Below are 20,076 nucleotides of genomic sequence, written 5' to 3' on the forward strand. Positions count from 1 at the left end.
GTGTGTGTGTGTGTGTGTGTGTGTGTGTGTGTGTGTGTGTGTGTGTGGACACCTCAAAGTCCTCAACCTGCAGGTCTCTTTCATGTCGGATCAGGTTTGGAAATGGCTGTATATCCAACATGTCCAAAGACAACAAGGAAGGGGAGACTTCCAAGAAGAGCCCAGCAGTTTTCATTAGATACTGATCTCTTGTGGAGTTGCAGATGATACAGTCGTTTTGAGTTCCTCACAGCAGCTTTGTCTAGCAGACGTTTTGTGTTGTTGGACTTGATTAGCGCAACTCACTGTAAATCTGTAAAAAAAAAAAAAGCATCTATTTTCGAGAGTAATAGTCCATCGTGTTTTAGCCGTTACCCGATACGTCTGTCATGAACGCATCACACATGAGCGCGGTTGTACCCAGTCGTCAAGTGAAGAAATGGGGATGTTTCTTACAACACGGTGTGCTTTCCCCAGTCCCTCCTCTGGCATGATCCGTGGTCTGCTAGTGTGAGTTCACAGCTTTACTAAAGAGGTCAGAGCTCGCATTTTAGTCACAGTGAGTTGGAGTTGTTTGTCAGGCCATAACCAAGTCGAGCACGGCGTGTCTGTGGCATTTGTCATAGCAAGAGAGGATTTTGGGAAAAGTTGGGAAACACTAGAAATGCCTCAGGGAATTTGCATCAAGTTAGATGGTCGGGGGAATTCCTGTCTGCACTTTTAAGAAATTACTTCTCCATTTTTCTACACGGACATCCTTGGAATTTTGTTTTGAAATCCTCTGCATATGTGCAGCGTATGACTCGTTCATCAGTCATTGTCTACTGGTATTTCTGCAGTGTCCCTCGTCGGGATCACCGTTAACTCTATTGTTATCTTTTTTTATTTTATCACCGTCTTTTTTTCTACACATTTTTGAAGGTTTTGTGGCAGTGGGGTCTCTAACCTCAACAACTTTTTGCCAGTGAACAAAATGCATCTGTTGCATCAAGTATGGAACACTTTAAGTACCAAAAATGAATCTCATAGTCATATTTGTCGTCTTGTTTTCTTTTTCTTTGATCTGATTTCAATCAAAATCTTGCTAGTTGGACAATTTTTTAAGTTCTTCGCTTGTGTTCTGACAACATTTATCATTTGAGAATGTTTGCTTCTTGTGTCAAATTGGAGAAAAAAAAAAGAAAAAAAAAGGGGTTGTGGAAATACATGTTTATGTTTATGTTTATCTATAAATAAGTACAGTAATTAGTATTAGTATGTCAGACAGTAGATTGATACCACTGTCTCGTGTGTTTGCTGAATATAAAGTCAGTTTAGCTTAGCATAACTAGCATTACCACGTCATATCCCTGCTTCCAGTCTTTGTGCTAAGCTAAGCTAACCATTTTCCTGTTGACCATAACTGATCTTCTCACCCAACGCTCGGCAAGAAAAGTGAACACGCATATTTCCCCAAATTCTTTTAACTAAAGAGTGTTCAATAGGCGAGAGCAAAAAGGGGTCCAACTGGGATTCAAAACAACGGGTGGTCTTATATTTTACATTTTCTGTATTCATCTGATGGTTGTGCACCAGGCAGCCCTGCAGCCAGCTGACGCTGTTTTTATTCTACAGCTGACATACAGTGAAAGCCTGCACTCAGAGTCAGCAGTGTGTTTTGTCTGTGCGTGTGCGGTCCTGCGTTGCCGTGCGTACCCTTGTGTACCTGTCTGCGTGCGCTCATAGGTTTGTTTGTGCAACGTTGGTGCCCCGTGTGATCCAAAGGCAGCGTGTCGCATCATGTTGGGGCACATGAGTCCGCCTCGAGGCAACAAGTCATCCACGTGTAACTCCCAAAAGTCTCAACTTGCCTCACCTCTACGCCAAAGCCTTGACTCAATCTCTCCTGTGTCTTTCACTTTATATTTATATCTTTTTTTTTTTTTTAAATGCATTTCAAATACAGAGCTTACCGCTTGCAGCATCGGCTCCACTGGGGACATTCTCCCGGTATCTTCATCAGAAAGCAACCCTGTTATAGATGCTCTGATGTAAAGTAGAGGTACAATGCCTTGCTGTGTCTGGCATGTCGCTGGCATCATCTGGATGGCAGCCTTTATGTGCAACTAGTTAAAGGTTAATAATGTAGTGAGAGAAAGAATGTGAAAGAATAAAGAATGTGGGTTAGCCATTAGTCGGCATGTGTGTGTTTACACAGCCAGCCTTTTTCCCAGGTGCTACTCTATCCCCAGGATTACAGCGGAGGGGGCTTTACACACACACACACACACACACACACAGACACACGACCACAGTCTGCCTACCCCCCCCAAAAAAAGTGGGAGGGAGGTTTAGGGAGATAACAGATCAGAGGGAGGAAGGGAGAGGTAAAAGAAGTGTGAATTCAGCAGTGGGCAGGCTACAGCTCACCTCCAACACAAAGACTTCCCAGGACCAAGCACACAGAGAGGCTCTGACTATCTCCGGCACTATCTGCTCGTGTATGAATGAGCCGGATTGTCTCCTTCGTAACCTTGGAAGATGGTGGGACTCTCATCCACCGCTGTCGAGGGTAAGCGTTGAGGGGAAGCCTTTGTAGCTTGTCAGGATATTACCACAGCAGGTATCTTCGGCAAAAAAGAGGTGCGAGGATTTGGAAAGATATGTAAATATACTGACCGATGTGAAGACACATGCGCGTGTTGAAGGTGTTGTAAACATCAGACTGAACGCCAGACATCAGGTGATGTTTGCTTCGTGCCTGAAGCATCGTGCCAGCCTGAAGCATCGTGCCAGCTTGCTGGAATTCCAAGAAAGGCAGCAATGTTGAAGTGTTGAGAAAGCAGCAGTCTGCCACCCAGAATCGATAGTGCAACTTTGCGTTTTTCTGAGCCACTTGAGACTCTTTGTGGGATGCAAATTCTTGCGCGATAAGCTGGAATGTCTGCCTGCAACAATATTGTGAAACAGAGTTGCTGCCGAAAGAGTGATTTTGTCTCTTTTTTTTTTCTGTGTGTGTGTGTGTGTGTGTGTGTGTGTGTGTGTGTGTGTGTGTGTGCGCGATGTGAGGCAAGATAAGTAGGCTCAGCGTGAAGAAAGCCTTTGGCATTAAAAGGAGGGAGGAGAACAAACCTGTGCACCCGATCGAGGTCACATCATTCTTTAAATCACGGTTTGTTGGACGTGTTAGCACAGGTGCTCAACTTGCTGACATTACTCACCCCAACCCCCTCCCCTTCTCCCTCCCTCTCTCTCCCTCCCCTCTCTCTCTCTCAATCAGATTGTACAGAAGGTCTGCTAACGCAAGCCTCTTTTAAAGGTGTGAGTCTGCACTGGTAAACAAACTTCTGTCTCGGCCTCACTACTATTTGCACACTGACACAAAGACATTTTTTTGCAGAGTCTTGCACTATTAACAAGGTGAGGAATGTGCTTGATGTTTAACGGCAATTGTCAGACGAGTGTGAGGAGGTAAATGTTTGAGCTTTGAATGGCCCGCCGCATTCCTGCATGGTGCACTAAATGCACCCATCTTCTGTTGAATTAAGTTTTCTCTGATGGATGTAAAAGTAAAGTAATCAGCACATTCTTTTAGCTGCAAATATTCCAATTTCAAAGCATAAACCCATTTTCATGCAGCGTTACTATCTTATTCAAGCTTGTGTGTAGTTTCCCTCAGGTGCTTGGCTCACAATCTGTTTTATCTGACCTCTAAAGACACACATCCCACACACACACACACACACACACACACAGAGTTGCTGCAGAGATTTAAAGGGTCATGTGCTGTTTTAGATGTGCGAGAACTCTTTTGAGTAGTGTGGTGTCGATTACCGAGGCAAGGCCGAGGATTTAAGGGTGGTCTTACGGGCCTCACATCCCAACACTCTGCAGTAATTCCTCTTTGCTCATTCTGGCACAAGCGGAATTGTGCTGTAGTCGTCAAATTGGATGATAAGCTTTTTTTAGAGCGCTAAATCCAAGTGAAACGGTGAAATGGCTTTATGAGCGTTGCGATCCGCTTCAACTCCTTGAAAGCAACACCTTGATTTCTGAGTTAGATTTGATTTAATGCTGACCGGTGTGAATTTCAGTTTTCTCCCTGCCGTCGATGAGTCATGCTGTGGATAAGGTTCTGTCTCCCACTAGGTCAGGGGAAACCCAGCGGTGCGCTGCAGCCAGATTCTAAACAGCTGGAACCTCTGGCGGAGAGACAACACTCGCCGGGCCAAAACATCCCACTCTCATGAGTTTCCTCTCCGTCCCCGACGCCCACTTCCTCATTTCCCTTGGGTGAATCGGAGCTTAATGAGGAGACATTCCAGGTCCCTGCGCCAATTAATTCCTCATGCCCACTTCTCGGAGCGCGAGCGGGCTTTTTATAACAATAGAAGGAAACCGCACTACTGAAGCGACGGTGGAGCGGACGCAGGCGAACACACACCGAGTGTAGCTCTATTTACTCTTGACTGTAACCTTGGCAGAGCATTGTGGAGCCCATAGGAAGACCCACCTCAGGAAAGTATGTCTGTCTTTAGGGATGGGAGCAGTCTGAAAATGTAGAACGAAACATCGGTTACAAACGCATACATCTTCCAGATTATCAAGACCTCTGCCTGTCAGTGGTGATTACATACGAGCTCGCTGTGTCAGAGTGATTCATCTATAAGATTCCAACGTTCTACCTCAACTCATCTGGGTGCTGCTCAAACTGGCACATTCACACAACGGGCTGGCTTGTTGTCAGGTGCACCAAAAGTTCACCTTTAACACGCCCCACTAAATGCACATCGTGTGTGTGTGTGTGTGTGTGTGTGTGTGTTATGTGTTTGTTATGTGTTTGTTTACTTGTTGCCATATGACCGCCCCCCGAACAAAAGACTTTTCTGGCTCAGCAGCTGTCCCGTTGATGAGCCGAGCAAGATGCACGGTTCAGCAGGTCTAATGTGGCTGGACTGTGAAAATATGGCGCGGGGGGGAGAGGCAGACGAGTGTGACAGCAGTGACTCAGCCAGTCGTCAGTTTTTTTTTTGCTGGGGATTTTCAGGATTATAGAGGTGCATTAGGATAAGGCAATGCAGAGGGAAAGAATAGAGAAGAAGCTATGAAAACGGTAGAAAGAAGGGAGAATCAATTTTGTCCAATAAAGGAGGAATCCAAATATATACACACACACACATACACACACATCAGCAGCAGGTTGCAGACCTGTTCCCAGGACATCCAGCAGCCGGGGGAGTGAGACGGTTTATTTAACTTCTGTTCTGAAAACAGGGAGTGGACCAGATCAACATGCGATGTGGAAGATCATATATTCCGATATGCCGAGTCCTCAAAGTGTTACAGAACCTGGAGATCCTCGGGAAGAATCCGTATTGCAGGAGGTCTGCCTGCCTGAGCCAGCTTTTGGGCTTTTGTGAGGCCTGGACTTTAAATCTCTCCACTGTTAGATAAAGATCAGGTGCCTGTGAGACTACATTTGGCCTGCTCCGGGCTCTGTAAAGTGGTGCTTTGGTTATTCTGGTCAGAATCTCACATTTCTGCCAACATCTGTACGGTCTTGGCAGCGCGCTTAATTTACCTTCTTAGCATTGAGAGCGACAGTTGATTGAAGTTTGGGTTTGTGCCAAGTCGTGCCTGAGCCAGCAACATTTCAGAGCTGCTGCAGAAAGACAACACTGGTTTTCTTGCTCTTGTTTAGTCTGGCTTGTAACTGAGCGAGGAGGAGACGAGGGAGACTGTGTCGTAAGGTGGCAGATTGATATTGACAAACTGTGACAGAAAATGAAAGAAAGACACAGAGAAAGAGGCTCTAGTCTATGACATACACCCCTTTTGGTTTATTTAGACTTGTCCGTCTGACCTCTGCCCTCGACTGATAAACTGAAGCCGTACACCCCCCCCCCCCCTGACCTTTGCCCCGCTCTGTGCAGCGATGGAGGTGTTGGTGAGTGAGCTGGGCGTCCTGCTGCAGATGCTGGACCAGGAGAGCCTCAGCTCCTCCACGCAGGAGAAGAAGACCTCTGTGTGGAACCTCCTGCAGCAGATACAGCCATCAGGTCAGTGAGGAGGAGGGAGGAGGAGGGAGGAGGAGGGAGGAGGAGGAGGAAAGATTGATGAAGTGACTGTCTGTCGGTGACTTTCTTTATTTTTCATTCTCTTGTTTTGTCCGGGTTTTATGTAGACTCTCCGAGGGGTTATACACATAATAAAAATGTGCAACGCACTTGACATCTGAAAATCTCTTTCCTTTCCTCCAGTTTCAGGAACAGACTACATCTACATGAACTCAGCAGTGTACAGAAATGGCACCAGCTTCGTAGAGTCCCTCTTCGAGACATTTGGTGAGTGTTGAGCTCCAACGCGAAGCTGTAAAATGTTCGCCGCTCTATATAAATGAGCTACAAATATCATGTTCTCTTTGTATGTAAGTCTCAGTTGTTGTCTCTTATAGACTGCGAGCTTGGAGACCTAAAGGATGTTACAGGTGTAACAGATGTGAAAGAAGACAAGAACACGCAGACGGACACTTCAAATCAGGCAAGTTGCCGAGATGTAGTCAGTTCCTAACTCACTCAGTTGCATTTGACACTGTGTGTGTGTGTGTGTGTGTGTGTGTGTGTGTGTGTGTGTGTGTGTGGGATGTATGCTGTTTGCTGTGCATCCTTTCAGCTCTCACCATCCAAATCCAACTTTGCACAAGACTAATACACATCCTAATGACTTGTGTCGAGAAAGCAAAGAGAAAACAGAGATCGTGTTCCATGTTGTTTCCCACGCACACATGCTCATCAGTCTGCAAGCTGTTGGAAGAGTTAAGATGCAGGGGCCCGCCCAGAGCCCATGTGTCTAATTTATGGATATCATTTTGAGGGTTTTACTCTGTGTCTCTTTGATGATGTAGTTCATATGCTGTGGGAAAACAATTATATTTCATGGTTATGAGGGAAATTTGAGAGCTGTGTTTGTATGTTTCTCTTAGCAGAACTGTGCAGGCTTGCCAGCCCCGCGCTCCGCGAACTTTCCTCCCCCTCTGCCCACAACACCTCCTCCTGAGGAGTATTATGAGGAGGCAGTGCCCCTCAGTCCCGGCAAGTTGCCCGAGTACATCATCACACGAGGTCAGCATCTTCCCGCCCCTGCTGAACTCGGGGTCCTCAGTGTAACTTAGCTGTAAAAGAAAAAACTCCCAAGTCTGTAATTACGAAGCACAAGTTGCATTAAAGTGTACGATGGAACATAAGGAGTAATTAGGGATTTTTTTTGTCTTTCATTTTCAGTCAGGCCTAGCCCTCCCAACTCTATAGAGGATGGGTATGAAGATGCTGAAAACAACTACCCCGCTACCTGCATAAACACGCACCGCAAGAACTCATGTGAGTTGAGAACAATGTCACCCCCTAAAATTAATAATATTACAGAATAAAACCTGCCTTTTTATTTTTTTTACAACAAATAACTCACTTTGTCTTCTCTGTCGTTGTCCTAGCAGACAACGACTCCGATGCTCTGAGCAGTTCCTACGAGTCCTACGAGGAGGACGAGGAAGAGAGGAGCCCCGGCGTCGGACTCACTCATCAGTGGCCCTCGGATGAGAGCTCCATGCCTCCTGCCAGGGACTGTCGCATCTGCGCCTTCCTGCTGCGGAAGAAACGTTTCGGCCAGTGGGCGAAACAGCTCACCGTCATACGGGAGAAAAGACTACAGGTGGGAAGCTGTACATTCGATTAAACCCTCGGGAAAGCACGAATCATGCATTTCTTCTTCTCTTCTTTAACGCACAGTATCCTATGTGTCCTCCTTTCTGCAGTGCTATAAGAGCTCTAAGGACACAAACCCCTATGTGGACCTGCTCCTGCCCCAATGCACCGTGGTCTACGCACCCAAAGACAGCAAGAGGAAGCACCATGAACTCCGTTTCACCTTACCCAATGGAGATGCACTGGTGCTGGCTGTGCAAAGCAAGGAGCAGGCCCACAGATGGCTCAGGGTGAGCTTACACTTTGAAATGACATGTTTGCATGCAGGGACACAGACCGGCAACACAGCCATCAATCTTGTCGACAATCGCCGGAAGCAGTTTTTGATGATGTGGACACACAAAAACCTCAAAAGAACGTGTACTGTCTAGTGACACATGTAAACTAACCCCCCCACACACACACAGGTTGTTAGAGAGGTGAGCGGTCAGAGCGCCGGGCCTGAGGAATCTGCGTCTCCCATCATTCCAAGAAAAACTGAACTTGACAAGGTAAGTGCAGGAAGAGAGGATGTTTGCGTTGGAACGCTCCTGTCATTTTTTTTTTTTTTTTTTTTATCCCCGAGACATAATTCATCTTTGCAGCCGAGGTGAGGAAAAGTCGGTGGCATGCAGCAATTGTGTTGTCACCATAAATTTCTCCTAAACAATTGCTTGGGCGAGACACAGTAAACAGTGATAGCTGTGTTTGGCTTGCAGAACAAAGAGGACATATGCCGTGTAATTGGGTGTTAAGGCAGCAATAATAGGGGTGGTGGTGAGTCAGTGTTGGAGCAGGCACATCCTTCCTGTAAAGCTTACCAACCTGTCGGAACATAAAGTGCAAAAGGCCCTTACGTGAATGAAAAGAAAGGAGCCGTTATAGAGTTGTTAGGAGAAAAAGGCAAGAGGATAAGTCTGTTTGTCTAATTCCACCTTGTGTGAAAGAATGAAATAATCCAGAGGCAGATGCATGTAAGCTTGATAACAAATTCTCTCTATTATAGTCATTTAGCTTTGAATTAAGACATGTTTGCTGTGGTTTGATCCTGGCAGAGAGACAGATCCTGTGTGGGGACTTAGATTCCACTGTTGAAAGTCTAAACCTGAGTTTGTGTGCTTCTTCCTCAGAGGCTGTCTGCAGAGAGGAACACATCAGACTCGGACAGTGTGGGTGTGTCGACTGTTGAGAACTGCAGAGAGAATGGTGAGACAGGAAACAGGCTCAAATCAACACAGCAGCTTGTTAAAAAAAAGATATTCTGTAACTTTAGCTTTTTTGTTTTTCCCCCATTTGCTATCCATCTCAAGTCATCAGAAAATAAGTTTGTCCTGTTGTCATCACGTAACTTACTTACTAATTACAGTTTCCACATGCCAAAGATACATCGGGACAAAAAGCAACTGTTTAATCTTTTCCTTTTTGATGCAGGCAAGGTGAAGCGGGGGGCTTTCGCTGCGGGCCGCAAAATCACGCGCATCATCAGCTTCTCCAAGAAGAAGCCCCCTCGGCCAGGAGATCCCCGGACCTCCTACACCGACCCTCGACGAGGTCAGACCCCGACTCACTGACACTCTTGAGATCTCCTTAGGTCCCTAGAACTCTTAAATCTCCAGGCGTGTTATTTTTCGCTAATTTTTTCTCTCCTCACCGTGCAGGCTATGTGGCGGTGCTGGTGAATCAGGTGTGGCGGGAGCAGTGGTGCTGTGTGTGCAGAGGCTCCCTGCACTTCTACAACGACAAAGGAGACGCTCGGACCTTCCTGCCTTCACTTCCTCTCCACGGCTGCGAGGTGGTCCCGGGGCTGGGACCCAAACATCCCTTTGCCTTCCGAATCCTACGGAACTGCGCGGAGGTGGCTGCTCTGGAGGTGAAATACCGAGCATTCGTTGCTTCGTTAAAGCCGCACTAATCATTGTTTTTATTTCGACAATAGGTCGAATGACTTGGGGGTCGCTTTTAGTGACGAACCCACAGGGACTTACCATGGCACCCTGCAGTTTGTCTCAACTTTACAGAGAATTTTAGTGTGGAAATTCAAAGCTGACATGTCCCTTCTCTTTTTAGGCGAGCAGCTCTGAGGAACTCGGGAGGTGGCTCGGCGTCCTCTTGGCAGAGATGGGCTCCGCGACAGATCCAGAGTCACTGCACTACGACTACGTTGACGTGGAAACCATCGCTAACATCCGCAACGCTGCGCGGCATTCCTTCCTGTGAGTGAGACAGAAGGGAGGGGGAGGGGGGGGGGGGTCGGAATACTTACACGAGGTCAAAGCAAGGCCTCTGACCAATGCCATGATGTTTAGTCCCCGTGCAGATTTCATTTCTCCTTCTTCTCTGGTCCTAGGTGGGCCACATCCTCCAGCAGCACCTACACAGACTCCAGAACATATGACGAGGTCCCTAATGAGGACATGCAGGTGGGACACATGTGCTCACACACGTTTCTTTTCAAATTCAGTTAAACCTTATGACTTATGCCTTACGTTGATGCGACAAGATTAGAAGCTGCATGTCTGTGTGTGTGCAGCTGTTGGGCACTGTCGCTGTCTGAAAATGACACTCCGTCTCAGTCACCCGAACAGACAGACAGTGCTCTGTTACATGCCCATCAATGATGGCTTTTTGTAGGCCAGAGAAAAAGCAGTGTGTGGGCATGGGAGAGAAAAAAAAAAAGAGACTGATCAAACTGGTGACAGGAAGGCAAGAGGTCATGGCAGGTTTACAGCCCGTAAACTCCTTTCTTAACCCCACTGACATGCACTTAAACACATGCCTCTCACCACCTAGAGCCACAAACATCTCACACCTCAGACGTCTCAAACCAATACATTTGAAGATAAGTATATTGCTTAGCCTAATATACAAACTTTGCTTTCTTGTTTTCCCCTCCGTCGTCATCCTTCTCTTTGCATCCTCCCACATCTGTCATGTCCTCTCTAACCCCTCTCTACTCCACCCAGTCAGGGGAGGACCGCAGGCAGCAGTCTGGGAATCAAGGGAAACGGCGCTCAAGTTTCTCCAGCAGCGACTCTGACCGAACCAAGCCTTTGGTCTCCCTCAAACGAACGGGCTCCAGTAAGTATGTTTAGTCGGTCCACCAAAGTAGCATTGCCGTTCCTCCCGTGGTCCTGGCCTATTCTCATGAAATATACTGATGAATTGATTGACATTTTTATTTATGCAGTGGAAACTGAGTGATGGAGACAGTGTTTCTCATTTCTATGGGTTAGAGATGCTAACTCAAGTGACGTCACTTGAGTCAGCAGTGGAACATATTTCTGGGTGCGGCGTTGGAAAGAAGTGAGCTCGCCAGAAATCTGCAGCCCGCTCCTCATCTCTGCTTGAGCATTACACACCCAAATCTCCAACAGTTACATTAACAGTCATGCCCAGGTTATGAGTATAGTTTGTGCAAAAGAGAACCAAAAAGTAATCCTTGTAGAACCCCTTTGATAATGGTGAGGAATGTTGATTGCGCACCATCAGCCACAAGACACCGAGCCAATAGCTGTGAGGCACTTCAATGACCCGGACTGTATCAAAGGCATTATGATGGATCCACAATCAGAGTTTCACATGGACATGTTTATCTTGAATATTCACAATATCATGCACAACCAACCAGACAGCTGAGATGTATGTGTATACAGTAGGGCCAAGTATCTTTTCTGCCTCCCACCCCTCTCTGCTTTCCATCTGTATCTCTCAATAAAAAGAAGGGGAGCAGCCTGCTGCCCTTCGAGGGAAATAAGAATAATACAGATGGCACCTCTTAATATAGTTGTGTGTCACACAGGCGTTAGATTGCAAAGCTCTACTCCTGCTGTAGCTTACACTCGTCATACAATCCTTTCAGTGGTGCACCAATTCACAGACACTCCTAAACTTTGAGCTTTTATCCGGCTCAATATTTCCCTTTTTTCCTCTTCTCCCTTTCCGTCCGTAATCTCTTCACTCGCCTCTCCCATTTGCTCCGTTGTGTCAGTTGGCCCAAAAAAAAAACGAGATGAGCGTCCTGAGTTTCGGAACGTGATATCGCTGTGGTCGGCTGTCTCAGTGCTCCTCTCTCGGTGCCGTTTCACGGGCCTTCGCTGTGACGTTCTGACACATCAAAGAGCCGGCGCTCTCCATGGCTGAAAGCTTCAGGATGTAACCTGAGATTTAGTGGACACTCGCATTAGATCTGCTTTTCTTGCCTCTTGACCTCTCCCTCAGCAGGAGGGTGTGTGTTTTATTTTCTATTCATGCATCGTATCTGTGTGTCCTCCCATAATTCTTTGTCTGAATCATGAAAGATAGGTTTGAAACTGTGTGCTACGCTTTCATGTAAGTGGTGGAAGTGGCGTCACGCCTCCTCAAGCGAGGAGCGTGACATTAATTTAAGGACAGACGGAAAGACGGCTGTGAGATGTTTTGTCTCCTTCCCATAACCCCTGCACATTTGGCCCCTGCTCACCTTTGCTCCCTTCTGACATCTCTACCCAGACGCCAACCAATATGGAAGGTATGGGAAAACGCGAGCGGAAGAGGATGCCAAGCGCTACTTGCAGGAGAAAGAGGAGCTGGAAAGAGCGAGGGATGGGATACGGAATGCACTCGTGACCCTGCGGAAGGAGAAGAGAGAGCTGAAGGAGGAGCTGAAGACGGCCTCCGGTAAGGAGACACAAAGCCAAACAGACGGACGGCAATATCCGGCAAAATAAACAGCGTAGCTAGAACTGTATGTACCTTGGTTAATGATCATGTTGATTAACTTCCGAAGCAAAAGTATGAGTTAGAAAACCAGCTTGATGGTTGAGTATTTGTCTGCACCTTAATCAGAAGGCTTGAACATAAAGTGCACGTTCTGTATTCCTGCTCTGTGTCTGACCTCCATTATTAGAGGGCCGTGTGAGAAGACAACATCCCTGCAGGCATAAATAAAACATCTTAATTGCTTTTATTATTAAAACCAAAAAATGTGGTTCTGAAAATTCCTTCTAAATAGGATTTATTTCCTTCAGTGTCACACAGTATGCTGCCAGAAGTGGTGGAAGAGTAAAAGTAGCATACCGGATTGTAAACACAAGTAAAAGTACAAAAGTAGAAGCAGAAAAATGAATCGCAAGTGCTTATTAGGCATCACAATGTAGCATGTAGCATATTATTGGATTATCTTTCACTACTTTCATGTAGTTTAATCGATAACAATACATCGCAATTTATAAACTCATCACAGATTTTTTTATGTTAAGTTTTTAATTTGAGTAAGTAGTATCTATAGCTGTAGGAGAGTAAAAAGTTCAATAGTCTTTCTGAAGTAGTCAAGTCTTCATACCATCTAGAAAAATCTTCAAAACACAAAATCTACCTTTCAGTTCCTCGTGTGTCTCATTGTGTTGTGTGTGTCGCTGTGTTTCTGTGGAGCAGACAGGAGGACGTTCTCCCTGAACAAGCGCGTGTCCCAGCTGGAGGAGGCCTGTCGAGCTAAAGAGGCAGAGAGGGTGGACCAGGAGCTCCGGCTGTCTCATGTCCAAGAAAACATCAAGAAGAGTCTGGCCGGCGGAGCGCTGGGCGCACCTGTTGAGGCTAAACCCCCAGTTAAGGTGCGTTTGTTGCTCTATGCGTAAAGACGCACTTCTTTATCTTTACATGCACACCTACTCTCATACACGTTGCTGTTTTACTTTTTATTTTTGGGTAGGCCTCCGGCAAAAAGACGCAGAATATCTACAGTGATTCTTTGCCAGTGAACTGCGCAGCGGAGATGCGTCGGAGACCTCTTTCTGTTTACGCTTCTTCAGGAACTGTCATGCGGAAGGCAAAGGTAACGCTCACAGACACTTCCTGAACAGTTCCTCAGCCTGTCATTACGGACAGCTTTCTCTCTCGGGCTTCCCAGGGGGTTGATAGGATCACAGCAGCATGTGTCATCATCTAATGGGGTTTTCACAGTTCACACGCAAATAGAGAGACGGTCTGCGTGTGTCCACACAGTCACTTTGGACATTCACAATTAAGTGCCTGGTACGTGTGAGTGTATGTTGGGTGATTATGACCAAACGGGATTCTGTCACGACACACGGATGTTTGGTATCACTTTCAGCCATGACCTAAATAGTGTATAGTTTATTTCTGTTTTATTTTTTCTAAAAACAATTTATAAGAAACGCATTGAATCACTGATCGCTGTATAGACAATATTTGTCATTATTGCCATTTCTGTAAGTCTGATAAATATTAAGATATAATGTTTTTTTGTATGTTTGCGTGCACATTTCTTTATTACATTGCAGTGGCATAACTAACATTGTTTTATTCTGTACTATTTGTTTTTTTTGTGCAGCTTATTACTCATCACTGCAATCATTTCCAATTCATTTCTTGGAATGATGACCTTATTTCCACCTTGTTACCTTGTAAATCACCTACATATGTTCCATCCTTCACAGGAATGGGAGTCAAAGAAAGAGACCTAAGAGCCGCATCATGGAGAGGACTGGAGGAAGAATAAATGGATTTCTTTGTGACATTCAGTCCTACCAAGGATAACGTCACATCCCAGACAACAGAAAACTGTAATGAAAGATATCAGCCACTAGGTGGAGGTACATCTCGCTGAATATTTACTCTTCTGTCTTCCTAAAAGGACTTCTCCAAATGTGAGAAAAAGGACTTCTCACTGTCTGTGTAGCCAAGTACTTCCATTGTCTCTGCCGACGCTTATTCAAATGTGGCAAACAGGAAAGAAGCAAGTAAGACACAAGAAAGGTGTATTGAAAAGCACATTGCATATTGTTGTAATGGAAAGGCCACAAGGGATTGCATTCTCATCCGGTGTTGCATATACGGTGAAATGTTTAATTGTTAAGGTGCTGTGTGAGAAATGTGATGTGTTGGCAAAATAAGTTGATGGAGGTAGTTTAAGCCACAATGTGCCTTTCATATAGTATGTTTTTTTTTCTGCCTGTACAGAGACTACTGTTACTATGTTTTATACTTTTATACGTTTGTTTCTCTTCATCATCATTAATCATACCTGTCAGAGGTATTCAGTTATGTGCCATGGAGTGTGTTATCATTTCTTTTTGACAGCACTTCTAAGCTTCTCCTCTCAGGTTGAAGCTGTGCTACACCGCAAACAAATCATCTGCTGCGTAATCCTACATCCACTTGACTGTTTTTGGCAAACCCCTCACCATATGTAATTTTATCAACTCTTCTGCCGAACCCGTGGTTAACTTGTGCACTTTACTGTTCTCCTACCTGGATAAGGGAATAATAAATGTGTCTTATTCTCACACAGGTGATCTTTAATCAATTGTTACAGCACAGACCTATACTTTGCATTCTCCGTCACTGACTTATTACTTTTAATTTCACATGATATGCTGTGAAGTAAATATACAGTATAATGGTTTCATACAAACAATGTATGACAGCCAAAACAAGAAGAAGGAAGACGCACATCGACAGCAGTCACTTAATAAAGGCAATTCAATGCAGTTCAGGCAGCCTATTGTTTACAACTAGATGACTCATCCTCATTTGTTCCGTGGAATTGTAATTAAATAGACGGATACAGGCTTTGTATCGTCACTTCTACATGTTAAAATGTTAGAAGCCACCCATTCATACAATTATAGGTTTCAATACGGAGTGTGCTACAAAGAAGACTTTCTGGTTCCTAACTCAACTGCTTTTCATCACTTTGTCGCCCTGTCTGCGGGACAAAGAGGTTTTATTCATGTGATACAAAAAAAGCTTGTATGATCAGCTTAAATCCAGGCAGTGGCAACTGGTATTGGGGTCTCAAATGAGGAGGTATAGCAGCTTCAGGAAGTGAACAACGCAGCAGCTGGGAAATGAACGCTCAGAGAAAGAGATAGTAAAGCCAGTAGAGGATATTGACAAAGAGAAATGCCAGGGGGAAAACTTTGCGAGAGCGGCGGTCAATGTCGTGCGGATTTTCCACGACGAAGACTGACACCACCCGACACAACACGTCCTTCGCCGAAGACGGGCCGCAGCCCTGTCCTGGCGCCTTGTCTTTGGCTCCAGCATTGTTCCTCGTGTCACTGTTGGCCGACTGCTCCGCGGTGGTGGCGATCACCATGGACTGGTTCGGTTGGGTGGACCTGACGATGGGGATGGAGCTGTTCCCGTTGGATTCATTAAACTCCCTCTGAAGCTCCTGGTAGACGGACAGATCACAATGTTTTTTTATTCTCTATTATTTATTATCTTTGAATGAGTTCCCTTCATATTTGAATGTTTTCCTCACCCTGTGTAGGTCCTCGATGGTGTGGTGCTTCATGGTGTAGAAGTGGGCGCAGGCGTACTCCACCAGTGCGCCAAAGATGAAGGTGAAGCAGATTCCCAGGTAAACGTCGATGGCCTTGATGAAGCAGTTGGCATTGGGCAGGGAAGTGCGGGCGCCCATCATCAGTGTGGTCATTGTCAGGACTGTTGTTACTCCTGGAAAATACATCATCACAGTGTTGTTTTCATAATGTACGGTGGTGGATGAACCTCTAATCCATGTATTGGTATCGTTATTGTTTTCTCCTTTGCTTTTGCTGTTGCTCTTTTATGTGAGGGTCAAATTGTGTTGAACTGGTTGCTGATGATGATATGTTGATATCTGTAAACACAACACTGTTGAAGTTATTAGTTGAGTGATTAAGTTCAACATCTTCATATTTAAATTTTGTATATTAAATTAAACTAGAAAATTCCTAAAGAAATTTTGACAGTGTGGCTTCTACTGCCTGAAGAAATCGCAATATATACACACGCCAATGTTACCGGTAGTGTCATTCAGGTTCAATTGAGACAGTGCTACTCTCTTTTCTGCATTTTAGATTCATACTCTTGGATTGAATCTTGTATTTGTGGGGCTTTTATTTTGAAAGGGTGGGACTGGGTGAGTGAGAGACAGTTATGCTCTCACTCTAGCTCTTAACGAGCCGTGCAAGAGCAGGAAAATCTTCTGTGATTTTTTCCAAACAAATTGCTCCAGCTCCCACAATTGTTACTCTTTATACACCATTTATGGCCCAAAAGCTTGGAAATGTTGTGCTGGTCGCAGTAAAGTGTCTATGGAATCCAACGGACTGACACATTTGGCTCAAAGAGCCGCAGAGCGACATGAACTCCAACCAAATGCTCCATTAGACTCCATGTTAAATCTGACCACTCATTTCTCAAAGAAAGCAGACGGTACCAGTTTTGTCTATTGCTCTGGAGCTCACATTATTAACACCACAAACATAAAAAACACATTACTGCGTTTGCCAGAGTCTTATCTTTCTCACGGTACCCATATTTCGGCACTCAGACTCCTGCTAATTTGTTAAAAGGAGGCAGGGGATTTGTTTAAAATCACTGTTTACTGTAATGTCAGTCAGTCAGTCAGTCAGTCAGTCAGTCAGTCTCTCTCTCTCTCTCTCTCTCTCTCTCTTTCTCTCTCTCTCTCTCTCTCTCTCTCTCTCTCTCTCAAGCCCACAGGATTACAATCGGTGTGCTTTGGCACAGGCAGTTTTACTGCCTTTGTGCCACACTGAAATATTGTACCTGCTTTATGCATATCTGCCTGACCATTATGGAGTCATACATAAGGTCATACAGCAAATCAATACTTCATTTTCTCTACGATAATAATTCAAATGGATGCACTCAGATGTACCAACGTTATAACACTTTGCATTGCATTGCAGTGAGAGATCTGGTACTGACCGATGCAGGTCCTAGCTGGAACGGAGGACTGGCTGATCCAGAAAGAGACCCAGGAGAGAACCACCAGCAGGACGGAGGGAACGTACGTCTCCAAGATGAAGAACAGAACGTTTCTACGCAGTGCGAAATGCAACACCAGCTTGGGGTATTGTCCTGCGTGAAGACATGAGATTTTGAAGGTGATGTATCAGATGTGTTCTCTTGTGCATAAGCTCCGTGAGTCAGGGTGGATTCTGGGAGTTGGAAGTGTCCTACCTGTCTCGTACACGGCCTCTGACACCGATGTGTAGTAGCTCTCCACGCTGTACTGAGCCAGCCGCAGAATGTCAAGACCCTTCACTGAATCATTCCCTCGGGTCCAGTAGAACACCACATCCTGCAGGTTGTAGCCCCCTGACCACACACACACATTAAGGCCTGCTGACCTGCTATTGTTAACATTGTCTCTTCAGTTTGATACTCACTACACTGATGATGATGATGATGATGATGATGATGATGAAAATGGTGATGAGCAGGGTGACATGATGGTGATGAATGTCCACACTTGATGGCGCTCACAGGTACTCACAGCTCTCCAGCTGCAGGGTGCACACCTGTCTGTCCATGGGGTACTTGGTCAGGTCCATGTTGCAGGCAATCGTAGCCGTGATGCTGTTGTGTAATCACAGCAAGAAAAAACAACAACACTGTTACTCCGTTCATGTACGACCGGGCTGTTAATAACGAGTGAACTAGTCTCCCCACCGGGCAAATATCAGCAGATCAAAGACATGCATTAGTTGCTTATATGATGCTGACTTGTTGCAATTCAATGAAAGTGGGGATATATTACTCACTTATGGATATCATAGTGTTCTAACCCAAAACCTGCTAAATACATTAGAAAACAAGTAACATAGCAGCTTTTTCATTGACAAACACGGACAACTTGGATCTACCGTAAAACCGAATTTCTATAATCGGCTTTATGAAATCAGACTGCACCTATGATTCAAAATAATATTAAATATGGAACATCCTGCACAACACTGCCCTTTCTGTCCTCAATAAAGTGCTCCATGACAGTGCGACATGACGGATTAGACACAGTTTTGAAGGCCATGAAAAATACAGAAATTCAGTGGCATTCCCTCAAGTTATATGACTGAGCGATGATACATAAGTGCCTTTTTTTCTTTTTTTAGTACAACCCAAGGCGAATTCATGCTTGATTACCACGACAATCATAACAACAGCTTGGTATTTAAAGAAAAAGCTGAGTAGATTTTCCTTCCCCTCCTTCCTCCCTTTTTTTTCTGTTGGAGCATTTATCAAATATCAATAAATGGGAAATCAATATACGTCAACCTGTACCGTAGGGCATAGAGAACGGTTCCGTTGCTGAAAATGCGTATGAGGCGGTTTTCCACCGTGACGTCGTGCAGGAAGGAGCGCTTGGAGTCGGGGATGAAGGTGTCGGGGATCCACAGCAGTGACACGAGGCGGCCGTCCACGCTGACGCTCTCGTTTCCGGGGAACACGAGCCTCGAGTCCCGCCAGCGCTGACGGAGGAAGATGGTTGCGGTGTAGTCCTAAAAAGGTGATGAAAAGAAGATTTTTTTTTTTTTTTCTTTTTTTTTTTTTTTTTTAATTCATTAATTTCTTTCATCAGTCACCCACTGACACAAAACACAGTCAGAAGAGGGGTGTACCATATTGATTTCAGAGATGGCATCGATGCTGGCGATGTCGAGACTCATTCCAATTTCCACAGGGCCCTCTATCAAAGACAGAGACACAGGGAGGTTTGGAAAGGAGTCTGTTTTCAGTCAGGGACACACACACACACACACACAACACATTTGCATCGTCTCAAACTCAACGAAACACTCACTTAACAAGCTCATTCCTACCATTGAAATTAGGTCTGAGGTAGCGGTTGTATCCTTTCATCAGCTTCTGAATCGTTGGCTGCAGCTGAGAGTCGTTCCATTCTCCCCAGTGGTTGTTAGAATACGTACAACCACTGAGGAAGAACAAAGAGAGAGACAGAGAGGGAACCATAAAAGTTGGAGCAAAACACGAGCCGAGGAAGTGCATTTCAAATCGATGTGTTTTCAACCCTTTTTTTTTTTTTTTTCTCACCCCTGTGTGACGGTCAGGCAGAGGGTCAGCAGCACGTGCAGCAGGACAGACATTGTGGATCGGCGGTGCAGAGGTCAGAGGTCAGCAGCTGTGCTCGGGGAGACGTGACAAACAGAAAAGGTAAAGAACCCGTCCCATCACAGGGGATGGCACCGTTTCACCATGAGGTGGCAGCACCTCACCGAGCGTGATCCCAAACACTGGGGGGGGGGGGGGAAACGTAGCAGCCCAGCAGACGTTCATTCTCACCCTTTAATGTTATCAAACTGTGCCTCCCCCCCGGCCCTCACACTTACGGAAAATGCGCTACAAAAAAACAAAGGTGTATCGATCTCCCCCTCCCCGTTATATGCATTCACTAGTAGCTGCTTAAGAATACAGAAAGAGATGGAGGCAGTCTCCAGATAAGACATGCGTGCACCTACCTACCTGTTACCATGCTTGTTTGTGTGTGCGTCGTGCACTCAAGTGTGTGTTCTAGTCTGTCACCTGCTGATTAATGTGGCTGCGACCTCATGATTTATTCACAAAG

The 20,076-nt window shown here is 45.5% G+C and overlaps 2 protein-coding genes across 5 annotated transcripts in view; one reads left to right on the plus strand and one right to left on the minus strand.

Moving 5' to 3' along the window:
- Positions 1-16,393, plus strand: part of afap1l1a (actin filament associated protein 1-like 1a) — a 24,104-nt gene extending 7,711 nt beyond the window's left edge. The window contains exons 1-19 of one of the 4 annotated variants that reach the window (XM_031857629.1): positions 2,241-2,530; positions 5,892-6,017; positions 6,219-6,302; positions 6,413-6,498; positions 6,941-7,079; positions 7,239-7,334; positions 7,448-7,665; positions 7,769-7,948; positions 8,126-8,209; positions 8,828-8,903; positions 9,129-9,248; positions 9,356-9,567; positions 9,765-9,910; positions 10,045-10,117; positions 10,661-10,775; positions 12,186-12,353; positions 13,110-13,285; positions 13,384-13,506; positions 14,132-16,393. In XM_031857629.1, coding sequence (XP_031713489.1) covers positions 2,500-2,530; positions 5,892-6,017; positions 6,219-6,302; positions 6,413-6,498; positions 6,941-7,079; positions 7,239-7,334; positions 7,448-7,665; positions 7,769-7,948; positions 8,126-8,209; positions 8,828-8,903; positions 9,129-9,248; positions 9,356-9,567; positions 9,765-9,910; positions 10,045-10,117; positions 10,661-10,775; positions 12,186-12,353; positions 13,110-13,285; positions 13,384-13,506; positions 14,132-14,158 — 2,280 coding nt within the window. In that variant the 5' untranslated portion in view covers positions 2,241-2,499 and the 3' untranslated portion in view covers positions 14,159-16,393. Of the gene's footprint in view, positions 1-2,240; positions 2,531-5,891; positions 6,018-6,218; positions 6,303-6,412; positions 6,499-6,940; positions 7,080-7,238; positions 7,335-7,447; positions 7,666-7,768; positions 7,949-8,125; positions 8,210-8,827; positions 8,904-9,128; positions 9,249-9,355; positions 9,568-9,764; positions 9,911-10,044; positions 10,118-10,660; positions 10,776-12,185; positions 12,354-13,109; positions 13,286-13,383; positions 13,507-14,131 lie in introns of those variants that run through there. The other 3 variants (XM_031857626.1, XM_031857627.1, XM_031857628.1) reach the window with 3 other exon arrangements.
- gabrp (gamma-aminobutyric acid type A receptor subunit pi) overlaps positions 14,935-20,076 on the minus strand; it is a 6,103-nt gene continuing 961 nt past the window's right edge. Inside the window, exons 2-10 of the mRNA XM_031857641.1 lie at positions 19,545-19,632; positions 19,313-19,425; positions 19,112-19,179; positions 18,774-18,991; positions 17,989-18,071; positions 17,673-17,810; positions 17,418-17,570; positions 15,964-16,157; positions 14,935-15,873 (exon numbers count right to left, since the gene is read on the minus strand). Of these exons, the coding sequence (XP_031713501.1) occupies positions 15,553-15,873; positions 15,964-16,157; positions 17,418-17,570; positions 17,673-17,810; positions 17,989-18,071; positions 18,774-18,991; positions 19,112-19,179; positions 19,313-19,425; positions 19,545-19,597 (1,341 nt within the window). The 5' untranslated portion in view covers positions 19,598-19,632 and the 3' untranslated portion in view covers positions 14,935-15,552. The remainder of the gene's footprint in view (positions 15,874-15,963; positions 16,158-17,417; positions 17,571-17,672; positions 17,811-17,988; positions 18,072-18,773; positions 18,992-19,111; positions 19,180-19,312; positions 19,426-19,544; positions 19,633-20,076) is intronic.

Source organism: Anarrhichthys ocellatus, unplaced genomic scaffold (assembly GCF_004355925.1).
Source record: "Anarrhichthys ocellatus isolate YVR2014 unplaced genomic scaffold, GSC_Weel_1.0 scaffold19, whole genome shotgun sequence".
Lineage (NCBI taxonomy): Eukaryota > Metazoa > Chordata > Actinopteri > Perciformes > Anarhichadidae > Anarrhichthys > Anarrhichthys ocellatus.